Source organism: Triplophysa rosa, linkage group LG17, assembly GCF_024868665.1.
Source record: "Triplophysa rosa linkage group LG17, Trosa_1v2, whole genome shotgun sequence".
In the NCBI taxonomy this organism is placed as follows: domain Eukaryota; kingdom Metazoa; phylum Chordata; class Actinopteri; order Cypriniformes; family Nemacheilidae; genus Triplophysa; species Triplophysa rosa.
Genome location: NC_079906.1, coordinates 3,564,656 through 3,583,539, shown reverse-complemented (window position 1 = coordinate 3,583,539; position 18,884 = coordinate 3,564,656). Strand labels below are relative to the sequence as shown.

General features: G+C 36.9%; 1 protein-coding gene across 1 annotated transcript; it reads right to left on the bottom strand.

The window, feature by feature from the left end:
• Window positions 1-3,523: 3,523 nt before the first annotated feature.
• Window positions 3,524-16,481, bottom strand: slc25a37 (solute carrier family 25 member 37). Its single transcript, XM_057357290.1, has 4 exons — window positions 16,162-16,481; window positions 9,770-9,998; window positions 9,077-9,133; window positions 3,524-8,032 (listed from the first exon to the last, which is right to left on the bottom strand). The coding sequence occupies exons 1-4, from the start codon at window positions 16,351-16,353 to the stop codon at window positions 7,485-7,487; spliced, it is 1,026 nt and encodes a 341-aa protein (XP_057213273.1). The 5' UTR covers window positions 16,354-16,481; the 3' UTR covers window positions 3,524-7,484.
• Window positions 16,482-18,884: the final 2,403 nt, after the last annotated feature.

Sequence of the window (18,884 nt, the reverse complement as noted above, 5' to 3'; positions counted from 1 at the left end):
TGTCTCGAACAGAATCATGTAAACATAAACATAAGCAAGGAATGCTGCTTTTCCAATTAGACTAAAGGACCGTAAAAAAACTGTTGTATAACCAAGTTTATAAAAAGGTATGAAGCACTTATTAGTAATTTTCTGTTTTTACATTATAACGTCACTAATTAGTGAGCAATACTACAAACAAGTATTAAGCACTACTAAACATGTATTTTGTATGTAATTGTTTCCTAGTTTACACAGTGCTATTGGTAGTAAAACTAAACATACATGTACTGTATATTCCTACATGTAACTTACATGTAATCCTGTGGCTCAGTGGTTAGAGCAAAAGGTTGTGGGTTTTATTCCCAGGGAACACACATAAAATGTAGTCTGTAATCACTTTGGATAATGTGTCTACAAATTTATCAATGTAAATATTAACATTCAATAGGTGTAATGTGGATACTCTAGATAGCTGATTTATGACTAATTCATATACGTACATTTGTATGATCTCATTCGCTAAAGTAGTAACATTTTCCCATGAGATTAAGTTGAAAATTCTATGGCGGCAAATGTAAAAGAAACTTTCATAAAAAATATGAGATCAATAAAAATACTTTTCACCTGGTTCCATAAAGAAATCTTCCCACAAATAAACAGTTAAGATAAGACACCAGATGCAAATTTGTCAAGTATAGTGGATGTTTTCAACCAGGAAAGTATTTGCTATGTGGAGGACTGCTTGTATCAGATAAGCTTACATTAGTCATTTCTGTAATAACCCATCAACCCTCCTGTCACCCGTCATTCAAACTGAGGTATGACGTTGTATTTTAAAAGAAATAACTACTCAAACTACCGGCTCCCTTAATGTTTCTCACTCCACCCTTTTCTCATTATGTAGATGTACGTAAGTCTAAATTTATTGGTGAGCACACTTAGACAACGTTCTTTCCACAAAAAAAATAATAAAAGAGAAGAGCGGTAACATGAGATCTGTCATTGTCTTGAAAATTGACTGTGTAGGAGCGTCGTCTTGAAACACGTCGTCAAACTGGCTCTTCAAATTATGGAATGTCAGATAGGGATTTATTTGTGAGTATTCTTAAGTGTTGGAAGCTCCTCTGAAGCTGAAACATCAGAGGAGATGGCAAATTCAGTTCGATCTGGAACAGTTTTTATATAAATATGCTGCAAAATGTTTAAATGTCAACTGATAAGGAAGACGCTTGTTGTCTTATTTTCTCTCATTGTGTGCCTCATTTTATGACGGCACTTAGATGTGGCTAGAAAATAAAAGTTAGCTAAACAAACATTTCCACCTTTGTTGTCCAGGACAAAAATTTGTTACATAGTTACATGCTTATTTTTTCCAAATCTTTCCTCCAATAGGGCAGCTTGCCTTACCTGTCTGATGCCACATGGCTCAAAATTTTATTTCAGAGAATAGAATTCACATCCATTCTCAATTAAGCGAGGGCTTAAACAACAAGTGCTGGTGTCCTCTACTTCCTATGTAGAAACTGCATCCTAACAGTATTCTAGTTAAAAGTCTATTAAATAAAATATCAAATAATCTTGCACATTTTTAGTCTTTTTAGATTTACAAATATAATAATTCAGATTAATCAGTAATATAAATGAATTGCTTGACATAAAAGCATGACACAGAATGGATTTATATGGTCAAAAAAACTAATATTGCCCTGAAAAAAACTCAATTTCTGACATGATTTGAGCAGTGTCATATATATTATAACCTGTTCCCCTATCCAAATGTTCTCCATTCCAAAGTAAATTGTTTATTAAGCTACAGCTTATGTGACCTACAACTCAACTACACACAGAGCTTTATTTTACATTATATTTACTGTCACTCAAGAGATTTTTACTCTGTGGGAGCCCTAAACTAAATTGTATCTCTATCATTCTATGATCTGATTGGCTCTTAAGATTGAGCACACAGTGTGGTCGCAGGACCATTATGGCCTCCATTGATGCCTGTCAAAACAAACAGACTCTCCTCCGCTGCAGCGGCGGGCATGTCCGACTCCTCCACAAAGAGCGGCATTGTTGGCGCTCCAATATGCCGTGACTGGGTAAAAAATTTGCCCGTGCTGATAAGGCAATGCTCAACGGAACAACGGCACAACCTCACAACGATTGCAAAGTTAGTCTGATAGAGACAAACCAGATCCACACTGTAGCAAGGACCAACAACTACAAACAAAACCTTGAAATTATATAACTGTAGGTGATTCATTCTAAAAGGTTTTAAAAAACTGTTTGAGAAAACGATGACATGATGATTAAAGAATACATTTTTTCCAATATACGTTTTGTGCTGTGTGAGAATGTGCATAAACTTAACAACTGGGCTCTTCAGCAGTCTTATCTGTCATACAGGGACAGAAAGTAGGGGCAATTGTGTACAGATGAAGTGATTGGAGAGATATATTATGAGAAGATTTCAGTACAGGTTTCATGGAGGACTGGCTTGTTATACCTCCCAGATAAACACCCATCTCATCAGACAAGAGAAAACAAAAACAACAAATAAAAGACAGAGCCGTGTGTGGGGAGTGTGTACGTGTTCTTAGACATGTGTCACAAGAGAACAGTTGATATTGGTTTCTGATGAGCCTGACATGTGATGAGGCTTTCGTTGGGTGTTGTATAGGGTATTATTCAATTCTGTATAGTCCAAGGAATCCAGAGAAACCAGACACATAACTTGATATCTAATCATACAAGTCACTGTAGTATAGATCCACCAATTTTACTGGAAATTGAAAAACCCATTAACACAGAATTTAAGATATTTTTGTGCTGAAGTTTAATCATGGGATAAATGTTTAACAAATTCTGTTTCAATATAGGCCAGTTCCTGACTTATTTGATGCTTGGTGATGCTGGTACCACTTCTGATGGCTTTTTTTGACTGACACGTGAGAAATGTTCTTGGGTCACCATTGTTGACCCTGGGAAAACATTCCAATCAACCAATCAGATTTGAAGGATAAGTTTACAGTTATTTTGAGGGTTAGTTGCTTCTATACAGCATTGTTATCCGTTTAGTATTTCCCTCTGATTTTTGGGAAGTTCTGGTTACGGTAAAGTTTGGGGTAGAGAACGGGTTGTTCTACAGAAATGTTGCTCCAGGGTAAAAATAAATTTGATTATAGAGAGTTACCGTACAATTCTGTGCTCTATCACAGATTCAGCCTGAATGACTATTATCAGGTATTGATCATTTGATCATTGGTTGTTTAAAGCATCTGCTAAATAAATTGAAGGTAATAATGCTTAGCCTAAAAAATATGAAAATTTAAATAAAAAAATGAATTTACAACATGTAACAATCAATGTAGAATGATTGACTCCAAGAATGAATGAAAAGTTTTATTAAGGCATTAATAGATAAAAACATTGTTTCATTGTATACAGTGCATTTCAGAATTCCTGTATCACTCCCAAACATTCTTATGATTGTCAAAAAACAATCCCTTCTTTTTATTTACTTCTTACCGGAAGGGACACAATTAGACAGGTTGTACTGGAAGTCTCTAGGGCTAGGCAAACATTCTGTAACTGTGAGCTACAGCGCCCTCTTCCGACAACATAGCCTCAATGACGTTCCTCGCGAGTTACATCAGCAGGCTTTAATGGGTTCAGGCTAGAAACACACTGTATGAAATTAAACGATGGTTTTATCAATTAATGCCTTAATACAACTTTTCATTCATTCTACACTTTTTTTAATTCAGCTGGTTTAAAACACATTATTGCAATTGTCTTTAAGTAAGATTTATTTGTGAATAACATCCTCCTAATCTGAAGCTACAATATCATTGTTCTTTTGGAATAGTTGTTTGGCACAAGTAAACACACTTAAACCCCTCTAAAACCAAACTTAAAAACCAACTTGGTGTATTTTAATGGAAAATAATTTTCAACATTGTCACGTTATCATGTCTCATGGCTTGCTTTTAAATTTATTAAACGTATTCAATTCATCTTCTGGCAGCCAAAACAACAGTTTTATATTTTTTTGTATACCTTAACATTTTAACGTTTCTGCATCATAACTGTTTTTATTGTTTAAATCTATTATAAATGTTATTATAAATACATTGTAAAAGCCACATCACCAAAATATTAAGTGAAGTGTACCAATCCCAGGCCAACCATATCAACAACATTTTGCATATGCATTATTTTTGTATTGCCAAATATGAATGTAAAAACTTACCCTTACAATAATTCGATTTTTGCAAAGTATGACTTAAAGTAATACAGGTATACAACACATTAGAACCCAATTTTATTTAAATTAAAAAGAAGTAAACAAGAAAAACACTTGATCGTTGCATGTTTTATTTAAGCTCCAGTGTTACAAACTGTAGCAGCGTTTCCACAAAATATACTGTCTAGATTTTTTATTTTAAGTACCAATGTGCTCATCAAGCGGCCAAACCATAAAGTTGTTCATGGTGTGTGTGTGTGTGTGTGTGTGTGTGTGTGTGTGTGTGTGTGTGTGTGTGTGTGTGTGTGTCCACATCTTTTTAATAAGCCATTGATATATATGGCTGCTGTTTTCACAAAGCATTATGGGTGATGATCACTTTAAGGCAAGATCAACATACAAAGACTAAAGGAAAACTTTACAATGGGCCCAAATGAAAAAGTTTCAAAACATGCTGTAGGTCATATAATGTAACTGATTAAAATACAATATGTATTTAAAAAAAACAGCTGGTTTTGCAGAGCAATTACAGATTGATAGCATTTAAAAATGCTGGACTCAGAAGTAAACCCATGGGGTTTCCACCATAGCACAACATGAAGCCAAAGACTCAACGGAAATTTGTCAGTGGTCAGTCAACTGAAGGGCCACACAGGCAGTCTGCTTTGTACGGCCTTTACGATATAAGCCTTAATGGTAAACCTGTCTAAAAGACATGGATATACAACTCCGTAAAATCAAACAATTCCAATGCTAACAACATTTCCCCATCAAAAGATTTAAAAGGAATGGGTATTGAACTGAATTACTGAAGATTCTGTTTCTTTGGTTCCTAGCGGGGACAGAAAACAGTTGGTCTGATGGGAAGACTGGAAAGGCAACACTAAACCAATATACATTTATTCTGGAAGCAAACAAACTCCAAGTGAAATACCTCAATGGATTCAGAGACTCCAATGGAATTTAAAGGAATGTCAAACTCTTCTAGCTAAAAAAACAGTGAGCTAGGGATGAGGAAGAGAGAGATGATACAGAAAAGGCACAGACCAAACAGAACACTGCCAGCTGAACCAGTCAGCACACAGAAAACTCTCTCTTGCACATTCGCAGCGCTAAGACCACTGGGAATATCCTCGTCTGATGGAAATATGCATAGGTTACAGAAATGCGGCGAATCCATTCAAGCAAACTAACACTTCTATCAAAAATCACAAAAAAGCAATACTACAATTATCTCAATATTTGCTAGCATGTATAGGCAAATAAACATTCAATTAAAGCTGAAGTGTGTCGTTTGTTCTGTAAAAACACTTTTAGCTGACCCAGTTCAATATACAGATGCAATTTCAACAGGTCAACATTATAATCTTGTCCCGGGACATTTACATGGAGTGTTGTGGAAACCAGTTTGAATTATTTTTGCAATTTAGCTCGGTGATGTTATTTCGATTTAACTACACACTTCTAAAATGCCACTTCGTTTAGATAAATACACAGCCATTGTAACACGCTTGCATAATGATTTTGAGATGTGTGAGTTTTTTATCCTCTGGGCCTCCTGCATACATGAATTCTCTTAAACAAGAGCTATAATTCCGATAAAAAGTAAAGATACCAAAACTGACAACTCATGTGCGTGACACACATTATTTACAATTCTATTCTGCCACTCTCTACATTTTTTGCGCGTAACTCCAATTCCAACTCCTCCGAGTAGTGTGAACAAATGAGACTGTGAGGATACACACACACTGTATTAGCTTAGTCAATAAAACACACAAGCAGAACAAATTTCTGCCTATTCCTTTCGTATACTAAGTTTCATGCAAATAAAAAATAATTTACACAACAATGTGCTCTGCTTGTTACACGAATAAGGCACAATATCGTACAGCTTTCTTTTTGATTCCTCGTTCTTGTATTTATTACACTCTCTATAAGGTCTTAACTGGAAAATAAGACTGGAATGAATATAGAGATTCACACAGAGGTGAAACAAAAGAGAAATGGACTGGCATGGAGGAATATCACCAACATCTAAAGCCTCTAATGTACTCTGCGAGTAAAGATTTAATTCTGGGTTTGAGATTTCACCTGGAACCGCAGAATTTTAGTGTACACTTTGTTGTAGGGTTCTTAAGAGCAGAGAAAATCATTCCATAGATCACATCTTATAGCTATAATGCTAGGCTAGATTGGTTATATATCATCTGATAACTGTTCTAAAACAAATAACAGCTATCATACATAAAACGCATCTAAAGCTTTCACCTGTCTAAACTCACTGCTGAAGCTGATAAAGCCATGATTTCACCAAAGATACACTATGATTTTAGAAATCACTACTGCAGTGAAAAATACTTATTGGATCACATTCAGTTTGAATGGGAATAGGAAGGAAATTGAATAGGAATTTAGTTAAAAACTAAAAATGTAAAATGGGAGTAATGAAGGTGTGAAATCTAAAGAAGCGCATGCCACAATCTGCACATTTAACGGAAGATGGTAGATGACATATTTATAACACAAAGGAAAGCAAGTCTGTCAGGGATAGACGGTTCTGACGCTTTCCATAGGACACAAAATGATGTTTGACAAAGAAGTGAGCAGCCAACCGTACCTGCATTCCTTACCGCCTCAGCCTCATTTGTGCCACAGTAAATCTGGCAACTTTAATCGAGTAACTTCTACTCAACATCGATTTTTCTTGAAGAAAATAAGACACTTCAGGGGTTTAAAACATCAGTTCGCCCGTTTCAAAATGGAACCAAAAGGCTAGATTTGATTCCAGACAGCCTTAATAGCTGATTTTTTACAAATCTGGTCTGTTTATTGAGCAATAGAACTTGGGAATGTCTTAATATATTGTGTATACGTTATTTTAGATTTAAAAAAAAAAACGACATGTTTAGCGGTTGAGAAAACAAAATACAACCAAATCAACTACACGTCTGTCTGTTTTCATCAAGTTTACAACATAGATGTTCAGTAGTTTGCGATGTCCATTCATCCCCATCTCATGTAACAACAACAAACTCTTTCAATAAATTAATATGTTTCAAAACAAAATAAGAGGTTATAGGTGATTGGAGTGTCCACTGTATAAAAAATGAGTGACTACATTCCCATTTGAGTCAAAGGCCTCTTCCACGTCCTCCATGTACAAGGAATATTCATTTACCCACAAATCTCCACTCTTCTCTTTGGACTCATCCTTTGAAATGATTTACCCAAGAGACGCCTAACGGCATCACCCTCACGTGGGGCCTGTCTTGACAGAGGCCCTGCCCAGTTCCTGGATGTTCGGCTCATGTCGAGTCAGGAAATACTTAAAGAACTCATAGACAGACCAGGCGATGGCTGTAGAAGGCATTTGATAAATGACTCGCGCTCTGACTCCTTTAAAGAACGCCGGAACGCCTCCCAGGCGGTACACTGTCCTGAAGGTATTGACCATACCCGTGAGATGTCCGCTGATGTGCGCTGAGCTGAGCGCGACGTTCTCTTGCGTGTTTAACAGCGTCTTGCACACATCTAATGGAGTGGTCACGGCGGCGGACACGGCTCCTGCCGCTGCCCCGGATAAAATGTGGGTTTCGGGACGGTACTGACGTTGGGGGTTAAAACGTTCCTGCATGAACTCGTAGGTAATGAAGTGCATGGCCTGGAATGGGATGTTCATGGTCAGTTGAGTGCTGTAGCTGCGGTAAAACGCGGCTAGCCCTTCCTTACGACTGACAGTCACTACACAGTCATATAGGCTGCGGTAAGGAGAATTATACATCTGCATCCTCTGCTTTACCACTAAAAAAGAGAGATAGAGACAGAGAGAAAGAGGGTTTTCTTCTTATACCGTGTTATAGTATTTCATTTATTTGGATGCAAAGCTCACCATGACTTACTGGATCAACTTACCTCAAAGCATCTGACAGCACAGTCACCATTTCAGGCTTTATTTTATAGCTTATGACATCTTTTGCCAAGTAATTTACTTTGTTTCACAAATTCGTAATTCACCAGTATAATATAATATAATATATAATATAATATAAAATAATATAATATAATATAATAATATAAACACCTGCGTGTTTGCGGTAATGTGACAGAAAAGCCAGTGATAATAAATTATTTATTCCTCATGTTGTTTCTTCAACAGTAAAAAAATCAAGCAAACTTTTGAAAGAGCAGGTCTATCAAATTATATTTGTTATCAGTTATAAGCAGCATGAAGAGGAAAATGAACCAGTAGGCTATCAGTATTTGTTAATGCATTTTGTTTTTCTATTTAGTTATTTTATTTATTCGATTTCAGTATATGTATTTTCTTGTTTTTAAATGCTTTGTTTATTGAAACAAAGCACGCGTTTCTGTTAACAGTAAAGTTTGACATTATATAAACGTCAGATCAAGAGTATGGTGCTGTGTGCGGTGATGGCCTGTAGGCTACACTTTAACCTTTCTGTTGTTTAAACTTGGCGAAGTGATACGGAACTGTAATGCGGTCAGCATTAAAAATAAAAAATATATTATAATATAATTTACTTCTTTTGCTTTGACATAAATCCAATTTTACCTGCCATGCAGAAAATTTATTCTGATGTGTAAAAAACGTTTTACCATGAAAAAATGCCAATGCTAAGCCTTTTTCTCGTGCATGGTAATGTGACTAAAATCCTATAGTAACAATCCTAGATTAAAGGGGTGAGACGTCTTAATCCACTCTTTACATACTGCAAGTCTCATGAATGTATTTAGAATATATTAAATCCAAAATGTAGGTTCTTTATAAAAGTACCAAAAACCACAATTGTTACACTATACACAGCATATGCCTATGAGATGTACCTTCTGCTGGGTTCATGACAGCATCATGAAGAACAGTGGCAACGCTCCCCGCAATTCCTGGAGGTAAAAGACAATGAAGATTTACTTCACAAGATGTGGACTAAAATGAGGAACTGAAATTCATACTCTTTTACATTCCTACTATAGTCAATGTAAAACTTAATTTCTGCCTATATAGAGCACAAATTAAAACAGAGCTGCTCCGTTTGTTATTTTAATAAAAAAAGTTACAATTAAAACAATTAGAAACAATTATGGAGAGTTAGAGAAGAAAAATGTCTGAAGCTGTTGTAAAGCAGTTAATATATCTATTACACGTAATCACTCTAATTATAATATATTATCATTTTACAGTGATTTTATCTCTTTGTGTCACACCTATTAACCTGCCATAACTGTTTTTTTTTGCGCAGATTGTTGCGCCTTATTAGCCTTGTGTTTGCACTGCACAGCACAACAAACATACAAACATATGACAACAAATATACACAATTTGCTAAATCTAAATATTAGAAATAAATTATTTAATAACCCCAGGAAAATGAAGATAGAACTATAATCTTGATATGTTTAATTAAAGATTGAAATCATAGTGAAATTAATCAAACTTTGATGCTCCTTATCATCTATAGTTAGAATATAAAACTTTTGCTTGGATTTCACAGACAGGTTAAAAAATGTGTTCACTCATACCGTTGGCGATGTGACTGTTGCCTCCGTTCTGTATGACATCACTGAGGCTGCGTTTGATTCGCTCGTAACATGCAAAATAGAGCGCATGGGCAGGGCCGGCCCCCAACACAGTGATATTGAGACCCCTCAGCGGGCGAAAGAAACCCTCTGTCTGCACGATCCGCTTCAGTGCACCGTACACGCTGCTGTACTGAGCTTTTGGGTCTGGCTGCAAACTCTGCATACGGGTCTATGGACAGAATGAGAGGAGCAAAGTGAGACAGCAGGAAGTATATACAAAAAGCACCATTTTAGGAACAAGAACATAATAATAAATGTCAATTCTCTTTTTTTGTATTCTGACACTGTGGGGGATACACAGCTTTCGCTTCATTGAAAGTTGCTTCATTCAAATTCCACAAAATTACTTAGATTCCTAAAAATAGAAGTTTACAGACAAACAAAAAAGGATTGCTAACAAAAAAATAGGGAAATGCAATACATATACAGCCAGCGATAGAAGTCGTCCATCCTTCTGCTCGCCCAATATTTCAGTTCAGTTATAAAAACACGCTTTGTTTAATGTGAATGAATTGGCAAGGGTCCATCATAACACAGACAGGCTGAGCAGTGCAGGGCCTGGTTATGCCGAGACAGACTTTTGACCATCGCCACAAAGTCACACACTTAGACAGAAAGACAAGTAAAGTGACCACCGACAGTTTTTGGTGGATATGAACAAAATCATCAGTGGTTTTGTCAATAAAATGAAAATCAATTGGGTTAAATGTTGTGTAGTACTAGTTACCGTTACCGCAAACTTTGGAATGACATGAGGGTGAGTAAATGATGAAAGAATACAATATATCAACTTATTCAAGGCTATAATCCCGGAGTGTCACAGTCTGGCAGAGTTTATAGCACCAATCCTAAATAAACACACCTGAAACATCTAAATCAAAGCCTTTGAGGCTTAAAACTCAACTCAGCAGGACTGCGGCCCTCTGGGAGCAGAGTTTAACACCCCTGATGTAACCAGATCTAAACATCCTGCATCCACAGTCACAGCCCTCTGTGTGACTCTCCATTAGAAATAAATGACTCCGCCATATCGTTTGTCATTTGTTGGAAGAAGCGAGAGAGCAGCTTGCACTTACGCAGGCCAAAGACAAAGATGTCACTATGTCTAACGCACTGAATAAATTAGATCATCAACAGACATGGTACATTTCGTTTCACTATTTGTAACATTACCCACAATGCTTTCTTGTCTACAAATAAAAATCAGGCACGGGGTAGAAAAGTAGTATTATGATCTAGCCCTCGTAAAGCAATGTTAAGCCTATATAACACACAAACCACTTTAGTTGATCTATTTTAATCATTACGTCTCCTCTAATCCTTTAACCCTATACACACATCTACTGTGTGTGGGTGTGTTTAGGAACTTTGGGTTTACCTAGAACAATATATTATTAGAGCAAATCACAAGCGTTTGAAAAGCTCTTTGGTAACAACAGAATTACATAAACAAGCATGTGTTTTAATTGGCCCATAACTATCATTGTAAAATCCCTGGCAACAAATAGCAACTTAGTTCAAGTATGCCAGGACATCAGAGATCTCACGAAAACATTTATCACGAAAAACAAGTATGTTGATGTTTCTGATGCATGTCGAATGCAAATCCAAATTTGAGATGAAACTCTTGCTTCAGCAATAAAAACAATATTTATTTTAAATCAAAGGCTGTGAAAACACATTCATGTATGTACATTTTCAATCTAGAGTGAAATAGAGACCACAACACAAGTTTGAAACTCCAAACCTCAGTTACACTTCCACCATGATCAAACACACTTCCCTCATAGAAAATACAGCAGCATTCCAGTTGTTAAATAAACATTTTGTAAAAAAAAAAACCTCTAGCATATATAACTACATACTGTATTATAACATAAAATAATCATAATTAATCAAATTATAACATTACTTGTATAATTTGTAATATTTGTGTTGATTTTGGCCATTTACAATTAAGCAAACTCAAACATATTGATTTAAATGCACTGTTTATTAGGCCATTACATTTCCTAAAGCTTTGTGGGTGTGATTGCATCACAGAAGAGCTGTTTAACCGCATGTTTAATTTAAACTAAAATAGAAAAATATTATTTTTTATAAAAGAGCATAAATTTTGAAGATTGTGTAACACACTCAGTTTCTGCCAATCTCATATTAATCTTGAGTGCCTATACAGTAGTATTGCATACGTCGTATCTTCGAAGAGTATTTAGTTTGATCAAATTTATAAAAGAGACATACAGCTGTACGATTATTTCCGGAAAAACACAAGATGCCATAGGTGGGACTAGTGGGGAGAGTGGGACTCCAACTTTCCGAAACAAGTTGGAGTGCTGGGGTAGTTTACCAAGTACAGAAATACTACGTCATACGTCCAACTCGTTTTTTAACAAGTTGACCATGTTATGCATGAGAAGCCAGTATGTTTAACAGTGTAAAGAAGTCAGAATGCATGACATAGCATGATACCTCCGCTTTTAAAGAATGTGTATGCTTGGCTCAATAGGTCGAGAGGCTTTTGTCTGTGTTAAGTTTAGCAGGGAGGTAGAAGAAACGGCCTGTTTGCTCCCTGGGTTTAGGGTCCTGAAAGAGCACGAGATAAGAAGGCAAAAATGACCTACAAAGACAAAGCCACTTACAGTAAACATGCTGCACTACATATTAACTGATACATTAAAAGTAAGTAAGCAAGTAAAAGTAATGCTATTGTTGCCACATCATGATAGAGTGCAATATTGCACATCTTTTTTAGCAGCATGGGTACAACTGATGTTGTAAAACTATGTAATAAAGACTTTAAAAAGGAACAGAACTGGTTAATGTAGTAACTGTGTGTGTGTGTGCGTGCGTGCGTGCGTGCGTGTGTGTGCGCGTGTGTGTGTGTGTGCGTGTGTGCATAATGGCCTCCTAATCATATTCAAAAGCTCACACCCCAAGTGCAAGAGACTTTCACACCCTTCTGGATATGTGCGATAAGACCCCATCCTAGCCCACCCATCAGTCTCAGCCCAACCTGATTATTGTCAAAAATACTGTCTTTTAGAGGCTGTTTACACAAGACCGTTTTCAACTAAAAACTAAACATTTTGGCTGTTCATTTACAAAACAACGGCGTTTTGGGGGACTGAAAACGCAAAATTTTGAATTTTACGTCTTCGTGTAAACTCTGAAGGCGTCGTTTTCCAAAAACGATGACGTCATACGCATGCGTATTCACACGTCGTTCAGTCTGTAGGCATGCGCGAGTATTCCCAAAACAATAAATACCTCAATAAATTAAATACAATTAAATACAATTAAAAACTTCATAAAATATAACAATTTTACCCTGACAATTAAAACAAATATTATTTCCAACAAATACATTTTATTAATCATAAAAGCAAACATATTAATGTAGCCCTATAAGAATAAACAACATTAAGTTATAAGGTGTATTCTTAAACTCAGTTAATAAGAAGACTCAACCACAGCCATACACTATTTAATTGTGCACTATACACACAGCACAAAAAAGGGTTCTGTATAGTATGGACAAAAATGTGTTTTATTATAGTAATATCATCTGGTGGTTTTATTGTAATATATAATAAGTCAATGTGTCAGAAGCAACTATTTTAGTTGAGGAAAAGGAGTCATTTGTCCTGTTGCTCTGTTCTGGTTTTTCTCCTATTGCCGCATCACTCTGACTCACAGACTCTTACCGAAAATACATCAACATATTAAATACTACCATTCAGAACCTGATTATGTCAGCAGAAACTTTGTTTCTTTATAACAAGTCCAGGTATATTAATTAATTAATGTATTAATTAACAATTTTATAAGTCTTCAAAACTGAAGGTGAGACAAAGCACTTCTTTGGTAGATTATGAATGAAAAACTGTTCTGACTGTGTGCACTCTGCCCTCATACCTGACTGTGAATGATCACAGGAATGATGAGCAGTATGTGTAAAGTTTAGATTTAGAAAAGCTTGACTGCACTGGCCAAGTGTCCTGAATCAGTTCTTACAAGTGTTCCCAGGAAGCGACACAAACCTCACACAGTTGGCAAGTCCACCACAATTACCCAGACACTGGAAATTCCAGTTTATTGCACAGGCTTGGCCATTACTTCAAACACATGCTCCAGTAACTGCATTACAACATACCTGGGTAGGATTTCAACATTGCAATTAATTTACAACTACAACACACAATGCCAAACAAACTCCACTTTAGAATGGCTAATGCAGCCAAAGCCGTTGTGATCAACAATATCTTACATAAAACCTGGGTTTAGCTTGTTTTTAAAGACAAAATCTTTTTTGACAGAGAACACTAACAATTTGTTCATATACGATACATCATCACACTAAATATTTACCCTTTGTCCTTTTAAACCCTCGTCTATGATCCTTCGTATAAGAACAAACTTCTTATGTGTCTCTCACTGTCAAACACACAGCACCCACACAAGGTCAACTGCAGACCGGCTGCTGCCAGGACGTTCCAACTGGTTAAGCATCAGCATCATTGTGGCTATGTGCTCTTCCGACACGTAGGCCTAGTATACAGTATGTCTCTCAGTTGCATAATGCTATGGTGACCGGCAAAATCTGGCAGACCCTAAGGAAACGGTGACAACAATAGCCCACGCAAGTCCAACAGAATACATGTGGACCATACGCCCTTTTCACATGACGTCACGCATCTTCCGTTCTGCCACGAAGCAGTGTATCGTTACTTCCGCTAGCACTCCAGTTCATAAGGTGGTGGTAATGCACCTATAAGCTGGTTTGCCAACCGCCAGTAAAACTCAAGAAGAAGAAGTTACTTCCGCTAGTGCCTCAGAATGGAGTTTACCAAGTCCCTTGCACATCTGCCACAAATACGGCTAGATGATGTACAACGTCTTGCAAACAAATTTTCGCTAACGACAAGATCAAAGCTAGAGAAAGGATACAAATTCTTCGTTGAACAGTACCTGTTTGATTATGAAGGTAAGTGTTTTGTTTTGTTTTGTTTTTGTGTTAGCGAAGATGCTAGGATAAGTACTTGAATACGTGTTCTGTCAGTTTTTTCACTGTTGTTAAATTCCAGTGCGATGGCAAAACGGAAGTTCTTCTCATTATTATTGTTTGTTGCAAGACGGATGTTATTGTACACTGCTTTGCGAAAAGGCGGAAGTTAAGTGACGTCATTGTGAAAAGGGCCTATATGGCACGTTGTCAAATCACTCCACAAGTAAGAGACTCTTACTTTCTGAGCAAGGACACTTTACCACAACTTTTTGTTCCACCACAACAAACTATCAGTACCATCTATGTGAAGAGATAGGCCTAGAACTCTTACAATAAGGACTGGAACCAAAGGACTGTTTTGTTCAGCAAGCTTGTGTGTGAATGAACTGCTGTTTTAAAGTCTGGAGCGAGGTTAGCCCGAAGATTAGTGCTGCTTTCAGCCGAAATCACCCTGGCATTTCCACTCAACATCATGAGACCACCGTTTCACTTCAGATAAAATATCACACCAGCGGAGAGAACAGAAATAATCTTTTGTTCCTCTAAAAAGAGGATTTTTTTACTATGAAAACTATGAAAATTTCATAAAGACAAAGTCATGTGAAGTTAAACATTTCTCATCAGGTAATGTAACTTTGTGGCAAATTCTAATCCCGGCAAGAAGTGATTCCTAAACTATCCCTATTATGCCCTTGACCCACATAACCCCAGTAAACTCAAGGTTTAACTATTCCTGAAATAAGTCATATCTCTGTGTAAAATAGATAATGTCACAACCAACTTGACGTGAACTTGTTGTGTTGATGAAAAACATGCTTTATTTCTATCACGAACCTAAGTTATAGAATTGTTGTTGATTTGTACTTGATCAATAAGAGGCCAGTTCAATTTTTTATGCAAAATTATTATTGTAGACAACCTAAAACCATAAAGTACGACAGACCAGGATACAACAGCTTTCTTTAAAACATGTAAACAGTAGGAGTACTTCGGGTCAGCTGTCACTGACAGCAGAGTTAACGTTACACATTTGACGTGTTGGATCTAGTAAAGCATGCTGGGAAGAAAGTATACACAAAGTTAATCTGAACGGTGCCCGGCAGGGTGGCAATGCAACAAGTGACATTAGTGTCCGATTGTATAACTCGAGTGTTGTTTCAAGGAGAATCGAGAAGGCTGCGAAGCTGTGAGTCATTTAAGTTACGTACAAGTTTATCTAACTTGTCTTTTTGATAAATTAGCCGTAAGGCTGGACTGGGTAATTTAGCTAACAGCACATGTGACACTTCACAGAAGGTTTTCATGCCCGGTGGTCTTGACTTACCTTGACCGAATCCACGGGGAACATGACGGTGTGCTCCAGCACTCCGGCCACGGCGCCTGCTGTCATGTGCGTGGACAGGGACGCGTGCGCGGGTAAACTCTCGTAATCTGCGTCGCCCTCCGACGACCCATCGTCGCTTTTCAACTCCGACATCTCCAGACTCGCCAGGACCGTGTCCGTGCGCAACTCCATGCGTGAAGTGCGGCGCTGGGGGCGAGAGGTTTAAACGCACGGGCGATAAACTGCGATGTGGTACTGCAGCACCAACGAACGCATGACTACCGCCGTCGGCGTCATCTCGGCGACGCCGTGACGTCAGAGTGACGCAGCGGCCCAGCGCCGGGCGATTCGAAGGCGGGGCTTAAAACTGATGCGACCAATGAGAAACTGCAGTACACAGATGTGCGAAAACCTGTCAAGTTTTTGTGCCAGAAGATCCAGCTCATACAAAAAAAACTAATAACATTAGCTATAGTAAAATGCAAAAAAATCCACATGCCAGAAGATTTATATGAGGTTATACAATGAAGGTAACTTTTGACATTTTTATTTGTTGTGCCCTGTAAAGTTTTCGGTGTCCAACCGCTGATAGATGTCCACAGGGGCGTGTTTACCATTTTGGGGGCCCTAAGTAAAGTCAAGACCCGGGGCCCCCCACACATGCATACTAACATTTTTTTCATTGAATTGCACAACGGTAATATTGAGTACATGTAATTAGTGAGACATATATAACCTGGATTTATTTTACTTTGAACCGCATAACAGCACACAAAATTGTTGTCAGTTTGGTATAAGAATAAACATTCTTTGTTTTGGAATCAAATATTTGATATGCGCGCTTCATGACTGTGTATCTGTGCCAGGGTTGGCACCACTACCCGAAAAAATATGGGGAAAATTTTGATAATTTCAAATGAAATATGATTTTAGTTATCAATAATTATTTAAACTAAATAGCATGGACACAAATCAAGTAAATGTTATAGCAAATCATTTTATAAAAGAACCCTCAATATTTCAGTGCTTGCTTTCTAGACTATGGTGAACTCACATTCAACTAAAAAAATCATCTAATGATTTAACCGCTTGTGGCCATTGGGGCCCTATGCATTTGCGTGGTTTGCGTAGTGGTTAACACTGCTACTGAGTCCAGATGGCTCGTTTTAATAGATTGAGACCCAGCTTTATTTAGCTTAAACCAGGACTATGCCTTAACCTAGTTAAATTAGGATATTTGAGTAGCTTTTATAAGAATGCCTTAGAAAAAAAGCATTACTGGTGTGCATATTGAGACAAAACAAAATGGCACTGATATATTTTAAGATAGGCTATGTCATGGCAAGTTATTTTCAACTAAGACAGCTCAAACATTCTTTTAGTCTGCGACTAGCCTTAAGCCTTGACTGTGTAACCAGGCATAAAGTAATAATTTAGTCATTATGTGAATCATTCAAGTCCTGCACGCACGTGTTATTATAAAAGATATATTATATAAACACATTGTTTGATGTTTTATAATTAGGTTTATATTAGGTGAAATATAGGATTATGTCTAATGTTTTGGGGTTCTTTTATCACTCACCATACATTTTTACTACATGGTAAGTGATAACATGTTAAGACCAAAGTAAATTTATTGTTACTAGAATATGGTTTTACCACAAATACCATCATTAAACAAAATGGTTACTGTAATAAAGCATGGCTCATTTTCATAAAGGATAAAAACCATGATTCAAGTTTCTATGTATGTTTTATTCTATATTTTATATTTCATGTTTTAAAGGTGGATGTTGCTTATAATGATGGATATTGTGATCCCGCGCATGCTGTATCTGTAGTTGTTACACATCTGTGAGAGCGTGATAGTTTAGGTGTGGCTTTTCTTAGAATGGATCTTGAGACAAGTTCACAAGTGTTCACTTAATCATGCAACATCTGCTCTCTTTGTGAAAACTTATGACAGAGAATCTAGTTTTATAACCGCACCCTGCCAAACACACCCAACAGTTGAAAACTGTAGACCGTTTTGTGCTGTTTTGTAATTGAGAATAAGTTCTATAAGAAGCAATTAGTTGTAATGGTTCTGCACTTATAGCCTACTCAATTTGTGACCTATCAGATATTTCCCCCCCTTTTTTTAGTAACTTTACAAATTTCACGGCTGACATTTGAGCAGCCATGAGGGGCATTACAGCCACCCACACATTGACCTCCATTAGTCCTCATCACACCCCATGTGAGCAGATCAAATGATCCAGTCAGGGAGGGAAGACATGAACTAAACAAGCAGTGCATTTAAATGCTGGGATATAGCGTGTAAATCAGTTTCATAGTACTGGACAAAAGCTTGCTCAGACTGATTTCTATAATTTACACAACCTGGGACTCAATATTTGCATAATTTGATAAAATTACAGCCTAACCAGGATTAGATTAAGTTAAATTAAATTAGTTAAATTTAAGGACATTTAAGAAGTTTTTACAAACATTCCTTACAAAAAAACATTACTTGTGTGACTTTTGGGAGACAAAAGTGTGGCATTGATGTATTTTAAGGTATGTCAAGACTCAAGAGAGCTCTCACATTTATATTGGTCTAGGACTAGTCATAAACCCTGTACGGGAAACCACCATACCCACCTTGGTATAAAAAGATAAAATTAAAAGGAAAAATATGTTATATAGCTTAAGGACAATAATTTCCCATGAGTATTACC